At 40.6% G+C, this 26,070-nt stretch overlaps 1 protein-coding gene across 1 annotated transcript in view; it reads right to left on the reverse strand.

The window, feature by feature from the left end:
- Positions 1–25,523, reverse strand: part of LOC102235199 (serine/threonine-protein kinase 17A-like) — a 46,611-nt gene extending 21,088 nt beyond the window's left edge. The window contains exons 1-3 of the mRNA XM_023326048.1: positions 25,124–25,523; positions 16,510–16,722; positions 1,093–1,240 (exon numbers count right to left, since the gene is read on the reverse strand). Coding sequence (XP_023181816.1) covers positions 1,093–1,240; positions 16,510–16,722; positions 25,124–25,320 — 558 coding nt within the window. The 5' untranslated portion in view covers positions 25,321–25,523. The remainder of the gene's footprint in view (positions 1–1,092; positions 1,241–16,509; positions 16,723–25,123) is intronic.
- Positions 25,524–26,070: the final 547 nt, after the last annotated feature.

Here is a 26,070-nt window from a genome sequence, read left to right on the forward strand (position 1 = left end):
ATTTTTCCCCTTACAACAATCTTAGAACGTTGGTCTTTCTAAGATTGTGTGGTGTGTTACGGTAGATCGTCGTGGCCGCTCCGATCTAAATCAGGGGTTTTCCCCGACTGGGAGCTTAACGCAGCCTGTTGAATGTGACAGGTTTTAAAATTAGTTAACTGGACTTGTAGCCATTATTTTGTGCCCATTGTTGGACACCAAAAGGCAGGAACGAACCCGATCGAACAGTTACATTTCTGTCGGCTAATGTATGATCTGTCAGGATTTGAAAATGGGCCGACAATCGGCCGACAGCTCTAAGATCGTGTCGTGCGCGCTGGGCTTTACACTAAGGAAATGAGGAAGGGGGGGGTCAGTGGAGAGCACCGGAGTTGAGCCTTTTTTTATTCAGTGTCATTAACAGAAAAAGAAAAAGGCCAGAAGAGACGATAATGCCTATAATTAAAATGACGTCGATAGTTTTAATTTATCGTACGATTAATTGATTTATTGTTTATCGCGACAGGCCTAACCACGTGACTTACATACATACATACACATACGTACATACATGTGTATGTATATATATATATATATAATATAGAGAGAGAGAGAGAGATGATGATAATTTATTTCAGACAGACATTTCACCAACAAAACATAATAATAACAATAATAAAGACTTTCATTTTTCTAAGTGTAGATACAATACCTTACTATTAAATTTACATACATTAAATATATATATATATGTATGTATGTGTGTAGGGATGGGCAAACCTATATAGGGCCACCATGGAGACCTCGAGCAAACCCACTTGTTACCCATATTCTAGCCCAATTCAGACCCAATCAGGGCCCAGGTAAATATTTCTCAAAGCACCCTTATGGGCCTCATGTAAGTCAACCATCTGGGTCCCACTGAAAACCAAGTCAAAGTCCATTAAATTAATACCTGGGTAAACCCATGTAGGGCCACCATGGAAACCTCAGACAAACCCACTTGTTACCCATATTCTAGTCCAGTTATATTTGCGTGGGCACTCGTAAATTTTTTCCCCATATGGGGCCCATCAAGGTATGCTGGCTGGGATGTAATTTAACTCTACTGACTTTCAGGTCCAGGTGAACCACGTTGTTGTGATGAAAGAAGGAGACTCCTTCTAGGATCTGTCTCATTAGTCTCTTCACATCTTCTTCACTTAAGGCCTCATCATCACGATCTGACACACACTGGTTGAAGATCTCTCCTCCAGCAGCACTGCAAGCCAATTCAAACATGATGTAGAAATGATTTACCCTCTTATTATGCTAGCAATAAATCTCAATACTCTGAGATGTACAATGGACAAATAAAAGAGCAAATAATATATTATACTGCCAAAATGAACATTCAAAATGATTAATTTCCAATCATGCAAAGTAACTTTGCCATCGTTAAGAAAGTCACAATTTGAATCCTGAAACTGATACCAATACTAAGAAAAATACTCAATAGTCTCAACTTTGGAAATAGCAGCAACAGTTTTTTAAGACTGATTTGCAATTATGAGAAAAAATATAATTATAGCATTACAATATTTTTACCTTATTGAGTAGAGAGGATTTCAGCCCTCATTAAAAATATTTATAATTTAAAAGTGTCACTTCCAAGTTTGGCAAACAGTAAACAACACTTAATGTTAATATCTTCATTCATGCATATGTGTATATTAGATTCAGTAATGTTTGTTTGTTTGTTTGGACTCCCATTAGCCGTAACAATCACTACTCTTCCTGGTGTCGGCCTAAAAAAGAATCGTTTACAGCAGGGGTGTCCAAACTTTTTGCAAAGAGGGCCAGATCTGATCAAGTGAAGATGCCCGGGGTCCAATAGTTTGTTCGGACATTTTTTGATTTTTTTTTTTTTTTTTTACCCCTCCAGGGGGTCTTTTGTGGGCTCTAGTGTCCCTTATGTGACAGCAGGCTGACAGGAAACAGGGAAGGAGAGGGGGGAAGACATGCGGCAAATGTCATCGGGTCCGGGAATCGAACCCGCGACGGCCGCGTCGAGGACTCAAGGCCTCCAAATACGGGTCGCCCTACGCCACCACGGCACGCCCTGGACATTTTTTAACTACAAAAGTTTCATGCAAATACACAATTTTCATTGTCACAATTATCTTTATTTTTCAAATGACAAAAAAACAAATATAAGCCACTCAGGCAAATGAGAACAACTCTAAAAACCCAAATTCTGCCTTTCTTTCATATCTGGAGAGTCAGATAACATTGAACAAACTGTATGAAATACCTTAAATTTACATGAGTTTAAAAATATCTTTGCCTCAAGAACATTTTAAACAGGAGTTATAAGTAATGCAAAGTTGTCAGTTATTATTAAATCTTAAAACAAGTGAATTTTGCTCGTCATTTACAATATCTACAGGTTCATAACCAAATCTTACTCAAGAGTTTAATAAAAATAAGTGCCATAAATCAAAGTGCATAAATGTTCTTTTGGCTCTTCACTGCTGATAGTGACAGACGTTGCCGTTCAAAACACTCAGTTTCATGTCCTCAACTCTCAGTGCCACACTGTTACGTGCCAGGCAAACATTTTTCTCAAATTCTTGCTTCTTCTCAGGGCAAAATGTTCTCCACCATTTTCATAACACAGTCTTTGATAAATGTACCTTCAGTAGAAGGTTTGCCATGTTTAGCTATTAACATGGCCACTTCGTAGCTTTCTTTGGTGGTATTTTCTTTTGACTCACAGACCCGCGTGAAGAATCGCTGTTGTGATGCCAGTCCAGCTTGGAGTTGCTTCAGTTTTTCAGCACGGTCACTTCCTGTTAGCTTGTTGTATGTGTTAGCATGTTTAGTAGTGTCTCTATACGTTGAAATCCTTAAACAAGGCAACCGTCTCACAAATTAGACAAGCACAATTGCCCTGATTTTCAGAAAAGAAGTATTGTAATTCCCATCTCTCTTGAAAGCGGCGGCCCTCACTGTCAACTTTCCTCGTTTTCTTTGCAGTGGCCATGGCAGAAATGAGTGGAGAGCGGTTCGTTGCACGGAGGCAGACTGATAGTATTAAAGTGGTGCTGCCACCATTTGGTGAAAGGAGGAATTACAGTTTCAAGTTTTATGATTTATTTATTCTGTTTCACAGTGCAGGCGGGCCATAAATAACACATTATAAAACCGAAGCTGCGGGCCGTATGAAATCTGACCGCGGGCCGTGATTGGCCCCCGGGCCGGACTTTGGACATGCCTGGTTTACAGTAAACCCTCGCTGTAACGCGGTTCACCTTTCACGGCTTCGCTGCTTCTCAGATTTTTTTGTGCAGTTTTTGTTTCACAGTGCATTGTGTTCTGTGTCCTGATTGGCTAAACAGTCTCCGCGCTTCTTCTCTATATACTGTAACGTGCCAATAACATTACGGTATTTAAATATACGTAATGCAGCTTGGCAAATTTTGGCCCAGAAGAAAAAAAAGCAACAACAACTACCGATAACTATGTTCTTTTCTCGGAAAAACACACCTGCACCACAGGCTTCAGAAGAAAAAGACACTACAGAGAGGTGTCAGGCCGCAGCGTCACAGTCAGAGGAACAGTGAAATATGCGAGTCACAATTTGTCCTAGTGTACTTTGTATTGATGATTTAAATTATTATTTTACTGTAGTTATTTGTAAGAAAGCATTCTATTTGTTAAAAAAATGCTTAGGCCTGAAAACAGGTTTTGTTCTTTGGTTTCAATGTAGAGTATTTTAGTAATTATGCTGTATAATAATTGTAAACTAGAAAATTTCTGAAGAAATTTAACCGGGGCCTGCCAAAGCGTGTCCGTCGGTATGGGCCCGGCGTTGTCATGCTAGAAATTAGCATCGATGCTAAAGAACGCTGCAATGTAATCAATAGCATGTGGAGAATCACAAGAACGTTAAGTAAGGTGGACGTGGGGGACTTCCGGGAAGGCGATGGAGAAGATGGACGCATAACTTTGCTGCTCCACCAGACCCACAATAAATAGCCAACAAAGTAACGAAAAGTGATAAATGAGTGCTAAACTAAAAGGAAAAGGCTCAAGAGGACGAAGTTCCAGTCAAAATACGGAGAAGAAAGACATGAAGGCTGGTAGAAAAGACGACGTTACGACAGGCTCCAAGCAGCTAACGTTAGCCGAAGCTACACCGTTGAAAGCTACAGGAGATGCTAGCGGGGAAACAGTGATGCTAACGGAATTACGAAAACTGCGGCAGGAAAATACCGACTCGTTCCGGGACCTGAAAAGCTCTCTACACCGGGTAGAATCATCCATGGAGGACTTAAAGAAACGAATGGAGGGGCTGGACAGAAGAGTGACTGAAGCGGAGGACAGAGTAAGTGCAACGGAAGACAGAAGCATACGGCAGGAGAGAGCGCTAGGACATCTGCTAGGAAGACAAGCTATCCTGGCTGCTAAATGTGACGATATGGAAAACAGACTCCGCCGTAATAACATCAGGCTGTATGGCGTCCCAGAGGGAGTGGAAAAAGACGATATGGTGAACTTTAGACCTTCTGAGCACTTCTCTAGAGTTTCAAGAGGAAGTTGTCATTAAACTAGAAAGAGCACACAGAGCGCTAGGCCCAAAGCCTAAAGCCGCAGCGGCGCCCCCAAGATCCATTATAGCCCGGTTTCTGGACTTTAATGTAAAACAAAAAGTGCTACTACAAGCTTGGAAGCAAAGAAACATAAAGTACCAAGAGCACACGATTTATTTTGACCATGACTACTCACCTGACTTGCAGGAGAAAAGGAAAAAGGTCAGAGAGGTAATAAAGAAGCTAAAAGAAAAGAACATTAAGGCCCAGTCACCATACCCAGCTCAGCTGAAACTCTTCATGAACGGGGGCACAAAACTCTTCCCCTCACTTCTAGCTGCACACTCCACACTGAAAGATCTTGGCATTGAAACATCCCTGGAGGACCGAGAGATACTGGAAGAGGAGCTGACACAGGACGGTTGGGCAACCCAGGGAAAGAAGAGGAAGAGCCAACAGTTGAACCCTGCTGAGATCAGAGCCATTATCCATGGTGACAACAGAGAGGAGCGAGCCCTTAGCCGGGAGTGAGGTCGCCATGTCTAGTCTAGAACTGGATGGAAGGTAAATAGAGACAAAAATTTGTGACGAAGAATATGGAAGACAATGGACAATAATTGTAGAACAAAAGAAAAACTAGACTAGACCTTTAAGGGAGTATCATTTATCATAAAATATTGACTCAAATACATAGATTTAGGCTATAACATAATTGCTGGAAAATAAGCTACGAAACAGTGGGGAACGGTGAAAGAGGAAAATTGGATGAAGCAAACTTTACAACCATGGCAGTGTGAGGACACTTCGGGGACATCCTGGAGGACCATCGCCCAGGCACTTTGTGCACAACACCCAGAGAGCCTTGTCTCTCTGCCCAAAGAAGATCAGGGGTGGGGACCCCCTGAGTCTGTTTGTATGGTTATGTTTGTGTTCACTTCAGTTCAGGGGCAAACCACTGGGGAATTGGAAGTTCACAGTTGTTTTCCATGTTCAGGAAAACTCTTTTGTTTCTTTAATGTTTTGTGTATCTCAGCAAACAATATTCTCTATGTAGCTATGGCTTTTGATGTGACCCTCAGTGGTGGAGAAAGTACTCATACAATGTACTTAAGTAAAAGTACAAATACACAGACAAAAATTTACTCAAGTAAAAGTCAAACTACCACATTATTATTTTACTTAAGTAAAAGTAAGAAAGTACAAGCTTTTAAAACTACTTAAGTATTAAAAGTAAAAGTACTTGCCGACCATAATACCTAACGGCTTATATAATGTCATTAAGTGTACCTATCGTATTTAGTTTTAATAAATCAGTAATGCACCATTTTAATGAGCAATGCTGTTACTTGCAAGTTCATGCTAGCTTATAACAATATACAGTAATCGTATTTATTTACTGCAGTCGAGTTCAACAAAAAGCTTGCTAAGATTACATAAAACTTCACTAACACAAATTAATTTAACATCGATAGCGTTTAGCAACTTAACTTACCTCAATAAGTTTTTTCAAATTTGATGGTGAATGTTTGAAAGATAGAATTTCATGCTTTCGGGGAAGGCAAAGGCGGCATTGGAATCTCCAGGAAGCGTTTTTTGACCCAGTTATTTCAAAGAAATCTTTTAAATAAGGCCATGGGTGGGGCAGGTCTTCTGGAGGATGACTATCCTTGGACTCCATTCTGGGAGATAATGATTCTGCAGGTCCTGCGTGCTGTGCTGCTCTTCTTGAGGGAGGGCCTAGTGGTTATTTCCCGCTTTGGATTGGTTCAGCGGACTGATTCTGCTCTCGCCATTGGATACTTTCAAACTAACGAACAAATCAAAAAACTGAAATGCGTCTTGGATGTAACGAGTAACGAAACGCTATATAGAAATGTAGTGAAGTAGAAAGTACAGATACTTACTGTTAAATGTAGTGGAGTAAAAGTAGAAAGTATCCATTATTAAATCTACTTAAGTAAAGTACAGATACACGAAAATTGTACTTAAGTACAGTAACGAAGTACTTGTACTTCGTTACTTCCCACCACTGGTGACCCTGATTATAGTTATTAAGTACAGTTACAAGGGAGAAAGAATAGTTATTTAGGTATGTTTATAAGGAAGGGAAAAGGGGAAAAACCCAAAAACCGTAAGCCACAAAAATGGATACATTAACAGTAATCACATATAATATAAATGGAGTAAATAATCCAATAAAGAGAAATAAAATTTTGACCCAGCTAAAAAGGCTGAACTGTTCAATTGCAATGCTTCAGGAGACCCACCTTAACGAAACAGAACATAAAAAACTTAGAAGGGCATGGGTGGGCAGGTTTACAGTGCTTCATGTGAAAGGGGCAAACGGAGAGGAGTTGCCATCTTATGTCACAGATCACTGGGCTTCGTTGTAGAGAGCACATATGAAGATAAAATGGGACGCTACATCTTAGCTGTAGGTACAATTAGGAGTGAGAATATCCCTCTTAAACATTTATGCGCCTAATGAAGATGATCCTAGCTTCTTCAAGGACATTTCAGCGCTTCTGACAGCAAAAGCTGACGGATTTATACTAGCTGGAGGGGATTTTAACTGTGTGATGAACCACAAATTGGACAAATACCCATATGAACAGAGACCAGTGACCCAGAAGGCTAAAATTTTGCCCAGTTTGATTGAAGAGATGGGGCTAGTAGATATATGGCGTCAAAGCCACCCCACGGCGCGTGATTACACCTTTTTTTCAAAGGTCCATGGAAGCTACTCCAGAATAGATCTCTTTTTTGTTTTAAAGAGGGATGCACATAAAGTTACAAATTGCCATATTGAACCAATAACAATATCAGACCACGGTCCGGTGGTTATGACAATAAATTTAGAGAACAATAAACAACCTTAACAGTGGAGAATGAATGTTTCACTTCTAAATTATCCAGAAATAGTTCAAAGAATTAAAAACGACTGGACTGAGTATATGGAACATAACGACAACGAGGAAGTATCAGTGTCAACTCTTTGGGAAGCTGGAAAAGCTGTGCTGAGGGGGAAATTAATCTCTTTGTCATCCCAAATCAAAAGAGAACGCGATAAAAAACAAGTAGAGTTAGAAAATCGTATTCGACAACTGGAGGAGGAACATAAAAAGACTAATGATGAAACTACTTTAAAATCTCTTGGCGAATACAGACAAACACTGGATACTTTGTTGACATACAAGGCAGAGGGGGCATTACGGTTTGCCTATCAAAAGTACTATGAATCAGGGAATAGGGCCAGCAGGCTACTAGCATTTCAGCTGCGCAAGGAACAGGCAGATCGCACAGTGGAAAAGATAATGAATCCTTTCACAAAGAAAATGCTGTCCCATCCTAAAGATATTGCAGAAGCTTTCTCAGCCTACTATGAGACACTTTATGATTCAGAGGAAATAGACAGTAAAATAGAGAAGATTAAGAATGTATTGAGTGAAATTAAGTTACCAAAATTAACTGAAAATGATGCCAAGGCAATGAGAGATCCAATTACAAAACAGGAAATCGAGGGGGTCATAAAAAATTTAAAGAACAGTAAAGTGCCAGGAGTTGATGGATTCCCTGCGGAATTTTATAAGCATTTTAAAGCTGAGGTCACGCCTCTGTTACAAAGGGTATTTAATTATGCCCTCACAAATAAGGACCCCCCAAAGTCTTGGTCAGAAGCAATAATATCTATAATTCCCAAAGAGGGCAAGGATCCCATAAATTGCTCGTCCTACAGACCAATAAGTTTGCTCTGCTGTGATTTGAAAATTTTAACTACAATACTGGCAAATCGAATTCAAAAATGTATCCACACAATAATTAAACCAGACCAAACAGGGTTCATAACGGGACGTTTAGGGATAAATAATATTAGGAGAACTTTAAATGTGATCTCCGTGGCAAGACTAAAACAGGATCCTTCAGTGCTTCTCAGCCGTGATGCTGAGAAGGCATTTGATAGGGTGGACTGGCAGTATCTGAAACACACACTGGCAGCAATGGGATTCCATAGAGACTTTATCGAATGGATGGGTGTGCTATATTCTGGACCCACATCCAAAGTACGGATGAATGGATACTCCTCTAAGAAATTTGGTTTAAAAAGAGGAACTAGGCAGGGATGTCCTCTTTCGCCTCTACTATTTGCTATTAGTATTGAGCCTCTGGCAGAAAGAATACGGACAGACCCCAGAATCCTGGAGTAACAGCAGGTGGAGTCGCCCATAAAATCTCATTATATGCGGATGATACTATTTTGTATATTTCTAATCCCCTGAGTTCAATCCCTAGGCTTATGACTAGTTTAAAAGATTTTGGAGAAATCTCAGGCTATAAAGTTAATGAAACCAAGTCTGAAGCTATAATGTTGGTGGGAAAATGGCCTACAGATTTAGATAACGAGGTCACTTTTAATTGGTCCAAGAGGGGATTCAAATATTTAGGTGTGATGATTACACCACAAACATCGCAACTATTTAATGAAAATTATAGTAGATTAATCACACAAATAAAATCGGACCTGTCCAGATGGGAGATTCTTCCTCTGTCCCTTTTGGGCAGAATAGAAACAGTGAGAATGAATGTACTTCCACGATTAATGTATCTATTTCAGGCACTACCTATTAGGATACCTGCCTCCACTTTTAAAATTTTAGATAAAATTATTAATAACTTTATTTGGAAAAGGAGGAAACCAAGAATCAGACAGAAATTATTGGTAAGCCCAAGAGAAAAAGGTGGCCTTGGTCTGCCTAATCTGAAACTGTACTACTGGGCAGCACAACTTCGCGTTGTGGTCGAGTGGCTTGTACAGGATGAGGAGACCAACTGGATTGGTCTGGAGAGCAGCACATGCCCACTGGTACCTCTTGAAGCGATGCCATTTATGGAGGGAAAAAATTGGAAGGATTTAAAAATTGAAAATGAGTGGATTAATTATACACACAGAGTCTGGTCTCTAGTGAGGAAGAAAATAGGAGCACCTATAACAATATCACGCATAATAAAAATAGACAAGATTATTGACTTCCTTCCAAACAAACAGGATACGGGTTATCAGAGATGGGCACAGAAAGGACTAATAAGAATTAATCAGTTATTCAGTGGAGAAACTCTTAAGTCATTTAAGCAGTTACAAGATAAATATGGATTATGCTCAAAAGATTTCTACAAGTACTTACAATTAAGGGATTATCTTTTATCACACAAAGAATGGCCTACCTTGAAACAAAATACATTACCTTTAGAAATATTTCTGATAAAATGTGTGGAGGAAAATAATAAGAGGAAGATTATATCTAATTTATATAAACATCTACAGATGCATTTCTCTGACAACTCTATAGATATCAAGCAAAAGTGGGAACTAGAAATGAACACTGTTATTGAAGATGAGCAGTGGGAGGAGATTTGTGAAAAAGGTTTTAAGATCACCCACAGTCCAGGTTGGAAGGAATTTGACTGGAAATTAAGAATGAGGTTCTTCAAAACACCTCTCAGTATTTCAAAATATGACAGAAGTGCTACAAATTTGTGCTGGAGGAACTGTAATCAGATTGGGGATCACACCCACATTTTCTGGGACTGTCCAGTACTGATTCCTTTCTAGCAGGGGGTTCAGACAGAAATTAAAAAAATACTTAAGGTCACGTTACCACTGAACCCACTACATTATATATTGGGTTTGACCTCAGGAGAAGATACTGGGAAAAAGGAAGGCCAGTTACTACAGATTCTGCTACTAGTAGCAAGGAAAATGATAACTCTGTCCTGGCTCAAGCCTTTGCCTCCCACACTTCAACAATGGCAAGAAAGATTGAAGAATGTGTATATAATGGAAAAGATAACAGCAAACCTTCAGGTAAAAACTGACATTTTTCTGAGTGTATGGACCCCAGCTATTTCCCACTTTGGATGGCCACACTGATAAAGATGCCATGGGTTATAAAAAGCCTCCTCTGTATGTCTCTCTCTTTTAATGGAAGTCACTGGATATGTAAACCTGCCCTTCAGGTGAGAACATCAGAACCTTTCTAAGAAATGTCAACTGCCGAAATGGACTAAAATGTTTGCTGAGCCCCCTAATGTGTTGTTTTTTTGTTTTTGTTTGTTTTGTTTTTTTTGTTATGTAAGTGCATGTATAAATATACATATGCATATATGTTGGATTCATAATATTCTTAAATAAAGAATGTTAAAAAAAAAGTAAGGTGGACGTGCACCATTCAGTATGATTTAAAATTTGTCAAGGCTTTTATTTTGGAATTTTTGTTAAACTTCATTTCAAAGGGCCAAACTAATCCCATGTGTAATAGTCATTGGGTTAAATCAGTTATATAATGCTGAAAACGCAAGTAGTTGATGTAAAAATATTAAGGGCTTTTATTTTGAAATTTTTGTTGAGCTTCATTTCAAAGCACCAATCTAATCCTATGTGTATCAGTGCTTTGGATAAAAAAATTCACATAATGCCCAAAAGAGCAAATACCTGATCTAAAAATTTTCAAGGCTTTTAATTTGAAATTTTCATTATGCTTCATTTGAAAGGGCCAAACTAATACCATGTATAACAGTCATTGGATAAAATCAGTTATATAATGCTCAAAAGAGCAATAATCTTATGTAAAAATTATCAAGGCTTTTATTTTGAAATCTTTTGTTGAGCTTCATTTCAAAGGTCCAAACTAATCCCATGTATAACAGTCATTGGGTTAAATCAGTTATATAATGCTCAACAGAGCAATTACCTGATTTAAAAATATTCAAGGCTTTTATTTTGAAATTATTATTATGCTTCATTTTAAAGTTCCGAACTAATCCCATGTGTAAGTTACTGAGTTAAATCAGTTATATACAGCCCTTAGCAGCAAGTAGTTGTAAAGGCCAGTTCAGTCCTGATCTGTTTCAACTGAGTGTTCCACTATAGTTAGAACTACAGTGATGCTTATTTGTAGTCCTAATCAGCAGCCTCTTGAGTTCCGTTGCTATGGTAAATAATTTTCTCAGCAAAGTGTGAACTGTTAGTGAGAGAGGCTGGGGCAGACAATTCTCTGTTTGAGCCAGCCAGTTTTACCCAAAAAAAGCATTGGAAACAACTCCTTTCCATTCGGGAACCGTAATACATATTCGAAAACCGTTTGAAGCGTATGAGAGGGCAATGTGTCTTCTGCGATAGTCCCGAGATTCATGTCTCTACCTCACTCAGAGCATTTACAGCGATGAGAGAAAGAAATGGTTTGCCCAGATCTGAAATGTTTGAGAAATATATGGGAGAGAGCCTGAGACAGGCTCAGAAAATCCTGTCGCATGACTTTGCTCTGAAGCACCGTGACAGAAAACCGTATGGTCTAGATAAATTTCGAAAACATTTTACCGGAGCAGACATGCGTATCAATGTCAGGACCGATTTTTTTACCAATCGTGCGATATTTGTGGGCGTGATGGCGATTTCAAAATTATTTTGGGGTGAAAAATTCTCTTCATTTCTCACTCTAGCGGAGATCTAAAGGCCCTGACTCTCACTCTAATTTTAGGAAAAATGAAAAACTTTGGGTCGCTTAGAGACAAATTGTGGACAAACCGTAATTGGTATCGACGAGCCGTCTTCACTTTCGAAGAGATCACAGACGTATCTACAAAATGAAATTTGAATGGCATTTCTACGTGAATTCGTGACGACACAGAAAATCCTTAATTTTCTGTGTCTACCTATTAGGATACCTGCCTAATAGGCATTATAAGTCACATTATAACATTATTGACATTATAAGTCAATTTTTCCCATTGACTTATAATGGGGTTTTTTTCGTAGTTTTTTGCGAATTATGTCACCATGTTAACCTCGAATCCCACCAAAAGTAATAGCTCCAATGGCGTGAATTTTCTGCATGTTTTGATACCTCATTTGTAGGTGTGCACGCAGCGGTATGAGCCGCATTAACGGTTACGGATGAAAAATAAAGAATTGGGAGAATAGTAATAGGTTCCTGCCATTGCTTTGCATGGCAGGCTCCAAAAATAAAGGTAACTACTTCACGGATTTCGCCTATCACGGGTTCTTTTTGGAACCTAATCCCCGCGAAAAACGAGGGTTCACTGTATTACAAAAAGAGTTATATAAATGCACAATTGTAACACTTTATATAATAAAATAATTAAGCTACATTAGAAACATGTATTTTTCATAAATATGCAATTGTTACACTATATTAATTATTTGTCTTAAACTTTATTTAACCAGGTTAAAAATCCCAAAAAAAAACCATTGAGACCCAGGTCTCTTTTTACGATGGTGGCCTGGCTAAGAGGTTATCAACTCACTTGAAATAAAACTGGTTGATTTACATGGAAAGTGAAATTACAGAAGAAGTAAAGTGGAATTACTGTAAACAATGTAATAGTGCAATGAAAACGTATTTAGCAAATTAGCCTATTATAAAAGTAATAAAAAGTAATAAAAGTTGTTGTTTTCCCCCATGTTCACTTGAGGTATTATTCCCCACAGTGTGAACCTTAAAGAGGATGAAGGCAGGATTCTCAGCTAAAGACCAACAGATGCATCTGTAATTTACAGTTTGTGTTTAGACTATGGACGGAAACCAAGAGAGCCACAGAAAAACCAAATGACATTCTTTGATTCCCATTTCATACAAAACCTCCCCAAAATGGGCATAAAACCTGTCCTATAGCCAATACTTGTGGTGTTTGGTTTATGAAATCAAATCCTCTCCAGCCTGATTATGTGTTCTGATTTTCTTGAGGTGGTGGCAGAAATAGCAAAGCACCATCAAATATAGTCATGTAATTATGGGGTCCACTTGAATGAGGCCATTTGCATAGTTCTCAGATCACTTTCATCCCAGGTCAACACAAAAAACTGAAAAAATAATGCTAAAGACACTGAAACCTTCACCCTCTGTCTAACTTAGATTAATTTCCTCTGACCTGTGATAGTTTTTATGAATAATAATAATAATTAAAAAAAACTGTCAAAGAAAGTGATAATTGCGGCAATCAAGAACATACAAAGTGTCCCCTACGAGAACTGGTGTATTAAGTTTTATCTCAGAGGAAGCTGGATAGGAACAGAGGAGGCCTTGTGAGCAGCAAAATGCATTCGAAAAAACTGGCAGGGTAAAAAAACAGACAGAAAAATAAAAGGTCCAAATGATTCTTGGTCATAAACATATTCACTATAAACCAGTGTTCAATACTATTGGTGCTAATAATTATTGACAACAATACCAATAAGCAGAACAGAGGCCAGACAATGACATAAAGAGAGACACAGGAAGTCAGAAAGGCCTTTTTGATCAATAAAGCATGAATGAACACATGCACACACATACTATAGGAACTACAGTAAGTGAAGCAGTGTGATGAGAACACTGACAACTGGTACAGCTACTACAGTCAACAGCATTTTGTGTGTGTTTGCTCTGAGGAAAAGAATAGTTGATCTAACTAAAATAAACTGCTTCAATTGATAACTAGTGGAATTAGGTTTATCCAAGTTCATTTGTGTAACTTGACAACTTAATAATGAAATGTTAAATAGTAAAATGGTCTGTACTTGTATAGTGATTATTCAATCCCAGAGGACCCCAAAGCACTTCACACTACATTCAGTAGTCTGGGAAGTCACTATAAGTCTGCAGAAATACTGGTAATAGTTGCGGGGTCAAGCACAGATAATCATTCTAGTGTAGATCATAATGCTGCATAGATTCAGATCCAGATTGATTTATATCCCAAATGGGCAATTGATGTTACAGCAAGTACAAAAAACTAAAAGACAAAGTATCAAAGATTAAAAAAAACAAAAAAAAAAACCATAGGCAATGCTATTTACCGGTATTCTATCAAGATGGTGCATTTCCAGGGCACTGACTTCCGGTCTGTTCTTGTGGGAACTACTGTATTTTCCGCACTATAAGGCGCACCTAAAAACCTTCAATTTTTTCAAAAGCAGAGTTTAAGCTCAAGGCGATCAGTCACACAGTAGAACATGGGAATGGAGCAGCAGCGAGAGAATTTAACATGAACGAATCAAAGGTGCAGAAGTGGATATATATTGTGATTGCACTAATGTTTGATTTACCGTAACATAGGGGTTGAACGACTACATATTTTTTAAGGTCGACTACATCATGATAATAGTCGAGTCGATGTCGACTAGTTGTGGTGACGTCATAGTGACGTAAGTGCAAAAACCCTTCACAACTACTTGGAGGCTTTATTAGCTATTTTCACGGCAAATATTGACCCCCCCCCACACACACACACACTCTCCCCTTCTCCTGCTTTTACTAAGTCTATTATGGAGATTCTTCGTGAGCAGCGGGGAAAAGTTTGTTGCACAAAGTCGGGTCTGCCTTTTTTTTTCTAAACACCGGCTGACGCTGATGATCTCTGGATAGTTACTATAGGAGTCAAATGATCACACTGACTACATGGTGCTTTTGGAACATCACAAGCCAAACTTGTTATGAACGGATCCCGTTTGGTTACAGCTGAATTCAACGAAACCACCTGCTTCTCCTCCGCCCGATGCGCGGCAGGAAGCTCTGCTGACTCAGCAGATTGAACGATTTAAGATATTTTCTAGTCAACGTCAACATGATAAAAGTCGAGTCGATGTCGAGTTGACTAGTCGTTGTGACGTCATAGCAACGCAAGACGCAAAGCTTTGGAGTAACGTACAGGCTTTATTACCCGTTTTCACGGAAAAATACGGCATTTACGCAGAACAGCAACAAGTGAAACAACAAAACATCGGGATAGTTTATGATAAATAATAAGTTGCTGGGAAACCAACATTCAAAAGGAAACGCACATCTTTTAGATGGCATGTAAAAACAATAAAAAGAGGTGGCACGGGGGCGAGGGGGGGGGGGGGTAAATAAAGTTCACTCGCTGTCAGTATTCTCTTCGCTAAGAGTTGTTGGGGTTTTTTCTTGGTTGACATGTAGGAAAACAAGGGCATCAACATGAGCCGGATGAAGGCTTGCCTGCTTTCTCGTAATGGTATTCCCAGCGAGAGAGAAAATCCTCTCGCTGGGAGTGCTGGTTGCCGGAACAGCTAAATATTTTTAATATTTAAATATTTTAAATTTTTTCGTGACAAAGACACTTGCGAGCCGGCTAAGTGACATCCTTAGCGGGAAGGGGGCGAGTTTTAGACGGCTCCTGTTTTATAGTGGACTGCAGCTGCAACTCCATCTCCTTTTAAAAACACTGTAAAACCACAAATATGCATCCATCTACATATCATTTAAACTAATGTATTAACTTATTTTTCTTGTGTCTTGTGACGTATACTGTGCTGTCAGATCAGCACAGGCTGTCACCACCGGCAATCACATGACTGCGACTAGTCGACATGAAATGTAAAAACTCACGAGACGTCCTAGAGTCGACTAGTCGACTAATTGGTTCAACCCCTGCCGTAACAGTATCAGACTGTTTTTTACATGTTTATTGAATCGAGGAAAAGTTCCCCTCCACTATATGTTATACCTTGCTGTTGTTAAAAGATAAACTGTGTCACGAAAATACCACGTCACTTACTTTACTTCGGGGAAAATAATAAAACAGCTTTTTATTCATTTTGGGAATGAACGGAGTTTTCAGAAGGCTGGTTTGTAATCTATTAATAAAGTTTGACTGACCTATCTGACTATTTTGTTGACATTCCCTTTAGCGCAGTTCCATCTAATGGATGCATAACATAACCTCAGCCTCTACTGTAGCGTCTATTCTATTCCCCTTATAATGTGGTGCGCCTTATAGTGCGGAAAATACGGTACATATTGAGAATGGGGCCCACACGGAAAAAATGGGATAAAATGAATAACTGTTGCTGATCATTAAAGTTTGCCCTTTTCTTCCCTTAATATTAAACATTTAACATTTGAGATGGAATAAATGTGTTTTTATGTTTATGTTCTGTACTCACAACTCCAGAATAAGCACCATCTCTGAGGCCATCTCGTAGACCTGGTGGAGTTTGACCATGCGTGGACTAGCTGTGGCCAGCTCAAGCACTGCAATCTCATGGATGATCTCCATCCGGCAGTCCTGTCCTTTCCGCCTCTTCCGTAAGAACTTTGCAGCATACTCACGCCCCGTGGAATTCTCTATACACTTTCTAACCACGGAAAACTTCCCCCTAAAAGAGAGGAACAATCTCAGAACAAAGCACAAGATCTACAGTATTTATAGCCACATTATTGTCATGTATAGCCAAAGGTTTTGAGATTGTATAGTTAAAACCCACCTGTTTAGAGTTTATTAATCATCATATTGATGTGTAATGACGGCACTTGACAATTGATGACTGTGTGTTCTACAACTTTGTTTTTTTTGTGTGCATTTTTGTGATGTAAACCACTTTGAACTGCCTTGTTGCTGAAATGTGCTATACAAATAAACTTGATTGATTGATTATTGATTACCGTAACATGTCGGACTTCTCCTTGGTACTAAGAAAATAATTCTGACTGCTACAGTCCCAACAGGACGAGTTTAAAGAGAAGACAAAAATAAAAACTAAATAAAATGGGTCCACTGGTAACACTGGTTTTGGGTAAACTTTAACACTCACTGACTGACTCCACCCAAAGGTGTTCTGGTTTATACAATAGAAAGAGAAAATTTGTCAAGCAGCAGCTAAGAATTCAGTATAGTATGAAAAAGTAGTTGAAAGGAATCTGGTAAACAGTGTTTGAAGAATGTTGGAAGTGTTTCTATTAGTTTGCCATTTGCTATGACCTAAATAAGGTTGGCACAGTGAAGGTGGCCTCATGTGGAACAATGTCCCACATACCGCCGCAGGCACAGCCTCTGAAATGAAATGATGGGACATGATGGGTCTGTATGGTGCCAGACTTCTGGTCAATACTGGCAGTCGGCAGCATCAGCCTGGCTAAAGTACTGACCCAAAAACAGAACACACTGCACATGCTTGTATGCCACCAGCTACAACCCACAGTGAGCCATGAATACACTTTGATATATTTCAGAATCTGAAAAATACAAACTGAAGAAATATAATGAACTACCTTTGGGTTTGCTAACAAAACATCTGAAAATCACTCAGGAAGAAAGAACAGTTTAACTTGAAATAACTCCAGAATTTGTATGTCTTACTTTAATGTGTATTACCCTATCTTTCTATAATTTGACAATTTGCTTCTGTTTCAATGCTTATGTATTTTAAGCAGTTTGCTTTGCCTTCAAAAAGTTTTGCCCTTATAGGTTTTTGATCTGTTTCAGATCATGAAACAAATGTTACTATCAGACAACACGAGTATGATGTAATTTTCAAATTTTAATTTTATTCATTAGGAGAAAAAAACTAACCAAACTTACCTGACCTTATAAAGAAAATATAAATTCATTGTGTGTAACAGCACTTAGTTATTACCAGTGCTTGTAATATTACAAGTGTAAGTGTATTACAAGTTGACCTCAGTCCTAAAGAAGAAAGCAATTGCTTCAATAGAACCTGTCTAAAAGCATGAAATAGGCTACAGGATCTCAAATAGCAACATTTAAGAGCCGGTAAGAAACAAAGTTTTAGTCGAGCCAAGAGTTGCTGGCTGACTGAAATTACTCCAAGAGCACACCAACGACTCAACCAGGAGATGACATAGGAAATAAGAACATCTAAAATCAATGTCCTGTCATTCAATGTCGGTCATTTAAATCTAACCTCAAAACTCACTTTTTCAGACTTCTTTGTTCATTTTAATGTCATTATTTATTGTAACCATTTATTGTGTTTGATTATATTGTTATCTTTTTATTGTTTTGTAGTTTCAGTGTTCGGTGACCTTTAATGACCTGAAAAGCATGTTCTCATAAAATGTATTATTGTTACCCACCATGGGCTTTGTGCAGTGCCGTGGGCTGCTGCAGCAGCTTCATGTGAGAGTCAGGAGGATCCTGCTGCCTAGAAGCATCACATCCCATCACACGAAGAGTATCGAAATAGATTAATTCATTTAAATACTCAAAATATCTTAGATCTACCCATCAATCTTAATAAAAAGAAAAACATTTTAAAATTGGTATTACATCATTTTAAGTTGCAATAACAGCTCACAAAAAGTGCAACTGTGTTCGATTGACAGGCAAAAATTTCTGGTCAAATTTTTAATAGTTTTTAAATAATGCAATATTTGCTCAGTTAAAAACAAAACGTGTTTTAAATTGCAATCCATTTGCTTCTAGAAATCATCAAAGATAAATTACAGTGAACATAAAAGTATACACAAACCTGTTAAAATGTCAAATGAATGTAATATAAAAAAAAAACAAAGTTACAAGCCCTTTCAGAAAGATACACATGTCCAGGTGCACCACACCTCCTGCCCAATGACTGCTGGAGATAGGCACCAGTTCCCCTGGCGAACCTTCAAGGATAAGCATGTTGGATAATGGTTGGATGGATGGATGGATATAATAACCATAGTAATGTTTGTGCATAAGTGCAGCCTCTAATTCGCAAAAAATTTACCACCTGACATATTAAACAGAGTAGGGCTGTTGTAAACTAATATTTTACTAATTGAGTATTGTAAAGATTATTCTTACGATTAATCGAGTAATTGTTTTTAAAAAAAATTTTATGAAATAAAATATTGGTAAATCTCTCCTTGGGCCGTCACCTCATCGTGGTGGAGGGGTTTGAGTGCCCCAATGATCCTAGGAGCTATGCTGTCTGGGGCTTTATGCCCCTGGTAGGGTCACTAAAGGCAGACAGGTCCTAGGTGAGGGACCAGCCAAAGCACAGCCTGAAGACCCCGATGATGAGAAACAACTTTGGACTTGGTGTTCCCTCGCCCGGACGCGGGTCACCAGGGCCCCACTCTGGAGCCAGGCCTGGAGGGGGGGCACGATGGCGAGTGCCTGGTGGCCGGGCTTTTACCCATGGAGCCTGGCCGGACTCAGCCCGAAGAGGAGACATGGGTCCCCCCTCCCATGGACCCACCACCTATGAGAGGGGCCAACGGGATGGGGTGCAATGTGAGATGGGTGGCGGCCGAGGGAGGGGGCCCTGGCGGTCCAATCCTCAGTTGCAGAAGCTGGCTCTTGGGATGTGGAATGTCACCTCTCTGGTGGGGAAGAATGACAGTGAGACCTGGAGGGGCGTGGTTGGGATCTGAACTTGAGTGCTGTTCTGTTGTTGGACTTCAGTACTCGTCACAGATTGTCCATAACGAACACCTTGTTCAGACATAAGGGTGTCCATATGTGCACTTGGCACCAGGACACCCTAGGCCACAGTTTGATGATTGACTTTGCTGTTGTTTCATCAGATCTGCAACTGTATGTCTTGGAAACTCGGGTGAAGAGAGGTGCGGAGCGGTCCACTGACCACTACCTGGTGGTGAGTTGGCTCCAGTGGTGGGGGAGGAAGCCGGTCAGACCTGGCAGGCCCAAACGTGTTGTGAGGGTCTGCTGGGAACGTCTGGCGGAATCCCCTGTGAGACGGAGCTTTAACTCCCATCTTCGGCAGAACTTTGAACACGTTCCAGGGGAGGTGGGAGACATCGAGTCTGAGTGAACCATGTTCCGTGCCTCCATTGTCAAGGCAGCTTATCGGAGCTGTGGCCGCAAAGTTGTCGGTGCCTGTGGCGCCATCAACCCTCGAACCCGTTGATGGAGACCGTCGGTGAGGGATGCTGTCAGGTTCAAGAAGGAGTCCTATCAGGCCTTTTTGGCCTGTGGGACTCCGGAAGCAGCTGATGGGTACCGGCAGGCAAAGCGGCATGCGGCTCAGGTGGTTGCTGAGACAAAAACTGGGGTGTGGGACGAGTTTGGAGAGGCCACGGAGAAGGACTTCCACACGGCATCGATGTGATTCTGGTCCACCATCCGGTGTCTCAAGAGGGGGAAGCAGTACAGCACCAACACTGTTTATAGTGGGGATGGTGTGCTGCTGACCTCAACTCGGGACGTTGTGGATGGAATACTTCGAAGACCTCCTCAATCCCACCAACATGCCATCCATTGAGGAAACTCAGCCTGGGGACTCTGGGTTGGGCTCTCCAATCTCTGGAGACGAGGTTGCCGAGGTGGTTAAAAAGGTCCTCGTGGTGGATGAGATTCGCCCGGAGTATCTTAAAGCTCTGGATGTTGTAGGGTTGTGTTGGCTGACGCGACTCTGCAACATTGCATGGACATCGGGGGCTGCTCCCCTAGATTGGCAGACTGGGGTGGTGGTCCCCCTGTTCAAAAAGGGGGAATGGAGGGTGTGCTCCAATTACAGTGGGGGTCACACTTTTAAGGTCAGGGTCTATCCAGAGGTCCTGGAGAGGAGGGTCCGTCGGATAGTCAAATCTGGGATTCAGGAAGAGCAGTGTGGTTTTCGTCCTGGTCGTGGAACACTGGACCAGCTCTACACCCTCAGCACGGTCCTGGAGGGTGCATGGGAGTTCGCCCAACTGGTCTACATGTGTTTTGTGAACTTAGAGAAGGCGTTCGACTGTGTCCCTCAGGGAGCCCTGTGGGGGGTTCTCCAAGAGTATGGGGTACCGGGCCTTTTGATACAGGCTGTCAGGTCCCTGTATGACCAGTGTCAGAGTCTGGTCCGCATTGCTGGCAGTAAGTCAGGCTCGTTTCTGGTGAGAGTTGGACTCCGCCAGGGCTGCCCTTTGTCACCGATTCTGTTCATTACTTTCATGGACAGAATTTCTAGGTGCAGCCAAGGTGTTGAGCGGATCGGTTTTGGTAGCCTTAGGATCGCATCTCTGCTCTTTGCGGATGATGTGTTCCTATTGGCTTCATCAGCTCGTGATCTGCAGCTCTCGCTGGAGCGGTTCGCAGCCGAGTGTGAAGCGGCCAGGATGAGGATGTGCCTCCAAATCCGAGGCCATGGTCTTGAGCCGGAAAAGGGTAGAGTACCTTCTTCAGGTCGGGGAGGAGGGGGTGTCCTGCCCCAAGTGGAGGAGTTCAAGTATCTCGGGATCTTCTTCATGAATGAGGGAAGAAGGGAGCGGGAGTTCGAAAGGCAGATTGGCGTAGCGTCTACCGTGAAGTGGGCGCTGTACCGGTCTGTCGTGGTGAAGAGAGAGCTGAGTCAAAAAAGCAAAGCTCTTGATTTACAGGTCGATCTACGTTCCCACCCTCAAGTATGGTCATGAGCTTTGGGTCAGTACCGAAAGAACAAGATCGCGGATACAAGCGGCCGAAATGGGTTTTCTCTGTAAGGTGTCTGGGCTCTCCCTTTAGAGTTGGGTGAGAAGCTCAGTCATCCGGGAGGGACTCAGAGTAGAGCCGCTGCTTGTTCATGTCGAGAGGAGCCAGTTGGGGTGGCTTGGGCATCTGGTCAGGATGCCTCTTGGACACCTCCCTGGTGAGGTGTTCTGGGCACGTCCCACCGGGAGAAGGCCCTGGGGAAGACCCAGAACACGCTGGAGGGACTATGTTTCTTGGCTGGCCTGGGAGCTTGGGACTCTCCCGGAGGAGCTGGAACAAGTGGCTGGGGAGAGGGAAGTCTGGGCCTCCATTCTGAAGCTGCTACCCCGGCGAACCGACCCCGGATGAAGCGGAAGAAAATGGATGGATGGATGGAATATCGGTAAATTGGTAAATCTAACAGCAGTTTTGCTATTGGATATCAACATCAGTCCAATTTTTCATATTTGAGCATTTCTAACAATCACTTTTCTGTAGTTTAGAAAATGAACAATAATAGCTCACTTTCTAAGTTAACCTGAAGAAAAGTTATACAAAAATCTGAAATTATATTCAATTTGAAAATAAAGATGCAGGCCCACAAATACGCTTGTAAAAAATGTCAATACTCCAGCTTTTAGCTTATGTATTCATCTTCAGCCAATTTAACAGATTAACTCTCACCTTGCCCAGCTATTTATAGCTCTTGTGTCCATTTTAGCAACAGGATTTGACACCTTCATTCGTCACACACAGAAACACATCTACCAGCGATGTGCCACCGCCATGTGTTCCGCCACCATTTTGTTGAGACCGGGATGATATGAAATTTATTTTGCGGTTCATCCGTAAAGCTAACATTAAGCATTAACTACAGTGCAGCTGCCCGCAGTGTCCACTCACCTGAGTGTTACTATAATCAATGTGTTTCTTCCGTCTCAAACATAAAACTAACAAATGACAACAATGAAGACAGGAGCCTTTCTGAATGAAAAGCAAATATGGATTTAGTGGCATATCAGCTCATTTCTAAAGTCCTTGGAGAAGAAGTTGGATGTTAGAGCAGGATGGATTCAGCAATGAACAGCATAGTTTGCAGTTTAACAACCACCACACTGTGCCACACAGCCATTGGCAAAGCAGCATCAGCACATTTCCAAAACCTGCAGCTTCATTCACAGACTACACCCTGAAAAAAAACCTTTCACATGCGTAAACGGAGAGTGTGTGTGCCTGTTTGGTGTGAGTGTGCAAACAGAAAGCAAGTTAGCGGTCATGACGCTGGCCAAAGCAGTTTGATGGATCATATGATCTGTGATTTGTAAAGCCATCTGTGAATATGGCATTACAGGACAATGGAACAAAAATGGAATTACTCATTTGCTGGTGTCCAAAAATTAAGAAATGCACTAAAATATAAATTCTCAAAGCCTCTCCTTTGTGTAGCTCATTAAAATCTTGTTTTTTTAAGAATAAGCAATGAAAAGAAATGTTAAAGTTATCACTCTGCTGTACAGTCATTTTAAAAACACACCCTCAGTGTGTGTGGAGTTTCTCACATTCTAGACAATTTCTGCTTTGTTTTACACATGTAGTCTGTTTCTTTACATCTTACAACACAATGTTTCTGTTAAGCACAGAGGCCTGACAAGATACTGCAGAGAACTGAAGAGAAAGAAATTAAGTTTCATCAATTGGAGGTGAATATCAAGGTCACAGGTTTTGGAAATGAACCAACCTTACTGATCAATTAAAATGACAAACAGAACGCAACCAGCCACCTCAGCAAGCAGTCGCCTGAAACTCACTCCCCCCCCTTTTTGACCTCAGTTATTACAGCTAGAAGCTAGTGACCACGCCCAATAGTGATGGACTCTGATCTGAACCTTCAGAGCCACATAGAGACAGTTACAAAGTTGGTCTTCTATCACCTGAAGAACATTTCCAATCAAATTTTGCTAATCGTGATTGATCTGCTGAAACACTGAGTTTCTTAAATCCAGACTAAAAAGCCACATGTTTGTAGTTGCTTTTGAAACATAATGGATTAAGAACTTAACGATGCCACTTGACTGTAGACTGTAATGTTTCAACTGTTGATTCTATGTTGCATGACTTTGTGTTTTTATTATGTAAAGCACTCTGAAATGCCCTGTTGCTGAAATGTGCTATACAAATAAAATTTTCACTGATTGATTTGTAAAAGCAATTTAAAAAAGGGTCAAATATTTGAAGGGAGAGTACTGTAAATGAAATCATTCTTGAAAATGTTGCCATAATACTAACAATGATGTCTCAGCTGATCTGCCTTCTCTAGTGCTGCACTGCAGACTGTAACCTTTCATGTTGATCGGTGGAAGCTAATGTCAGTCACAATGTCAGGTCATGCGTTGCAAATGACATACACAACACACACTACTTGTTGCCTTCATCTGGGTGTTTATACCTCATAGCTTATGAGGTTTTTTCAGTCAATGTGCTTTATGAAGTGCTTTCTCTGCTTTATACTAACAAGGCTTCATAGCATATACGAGAAGGTTGAGGAAACCTTCAGTTGGCACATGTCGTAGTAGGGTCCACCATTATAGGCACTTTTTTTCAGAGGAAAAATTTAAGATTTAGTCAAACATTTGACTATCTTGCTTGAACATGGGAAAATCACAATTCATCTGATTTGCTTTCTTCCATTTATGGATTAATAATTGTTCAAGTTAGGTTGTTCAACTTCTTTCCTTTAGCCAATTTCTTACAATTTAAAAACTGACTCCTGTTTATGACTATGTGTCTTTTTTTGTTCCTAATTTTTTGTCCTCAAGGCTTTTGAGGTCTGGATGTTTTGATATTTCTATTTGGTTTACCATGGCACTTCCCTTTTCTAATAAATATTTTCAAAGGAGCCACAATCTTTTCCATTGTTTAAGAAAGGGAGGGAACAAATACAGTAAGATGAAATTAAGGATGAATGAAGGAATTAAGAAAAGAACAGAGATAAATGGATGAACATAAACACAATGGGATAAATGATTAAGTTTTGTAAAACAGAGATTGCCCAGAATCTTATTTTTCTTTTTCACATGTATCCAGATCCAAAAATGTAGCAACTCCCTTTTTTATATTTTTTATTTTTACAACAAAATACCAGTGGGAAGTCCATGGTACTCCGCAGATTTGAGATTGATTGTATAGAATCAAAAAATGAAATATTTCCAGGTAAAAACCAATAGGAGAACTAAAACCTTTTAAAATAGAATAGAATATTCAAGCTCATGTTTAAGGTGTATCCTGTATCCGATCCAATATTTCAAGCTCAAAACAGACTTATTTCTGTTTCCAATAACAACAAGCGACAACTAAAGAGCGAATACTTCCAGATAACTGGTACTTACCTGCCCAGTTCTCTGCCGGGGGTGACTGTGTAGTGCACACTGAAAGGTTCCTTCCTAATGGAGGTTTGGATTTCCGAAAGCAAGCCGCTGTCGGGGTGAGCGTGGCTCGGTCCTCTTGCGACAGGAACCGGACTTGGGTTCATCTGGAAGTGGGCTTTGCTTCTCATGTCCCCGGCGCGAGGGCATTCGGGAATCATGGCGCGCTTCGAGAGTCCAACTTTTGCAGAACAAGTAAACTATCTCGTTTACTAAGCGGCTACTGGAAAAGGAAACTTTCGTAAATGTGTCACTGTCCGACAGGCTGGACGGTAGGAAGCTTCGCACTGCGTAGAAACCTGTCACACACCGGCTCTGAGCGCCTCATTGGGGTGAGGTTCTGCCAAACCCCCTTCGTCCTGCTCCACTATGCGACCCTGCTCTGGCTCTGCTCACAGGCACTCCGTGGAGCAAAGGTGCGCTTCTACTGTTACCATGGCAACTCCTGGTGACAGACAGGTGTCCTGGCCAATTAGTAGCAGGAGCAATGATGATCGATTTTTTTTGTCTCAAAACATATATTTATATAACCGTATATTTAATAAATTAGTATTGATTTTAAAAAAGTATCTTCTTCAGATAATATACTAACTTAAATACATTCATTACAGACTGGTACTTGTTTTCAAGTCACTGATGCGTTTCAGGGCTGCACAGTGGCCAAAGTACCGTTGCCTTGCAGCTAGAAAGTCCTGGGTTTGAGTCTCTGTGTTGCCCTGCGATGGATGACCTGTCTAGGCTATACTCTGCCTCTTGCCCCCAAATCAACCTTTCTTTCTGTTTTTTGTGTGAATTGTGACGTTTTCGTGCAATTCCTTTTAGTTTGGCATAATATTTGGCCTAAAACCGTCTCACTGCTAACGATTCTTAGTTGAATTTTCCCACAAGTCTGAACCAGAAGTGATCTGCAC

Source organism: Xiphophorus maculatus, chromosome 21 (genome assembly GCF_002775205.1).
Source record: "Xiphophorus maculatus strain JP 163 A chromosome 21, X_maculatus-5.0-male, whole genome shotgun sequence".
Taxonomy (NCBI): domain Eukaryota; kingdom Metazoa; phylum Chordata; class Actinopteri; order Cyprinodontiformes; family Poeciliidae; genus Xiphophorus; species Xiphophorus maculatus.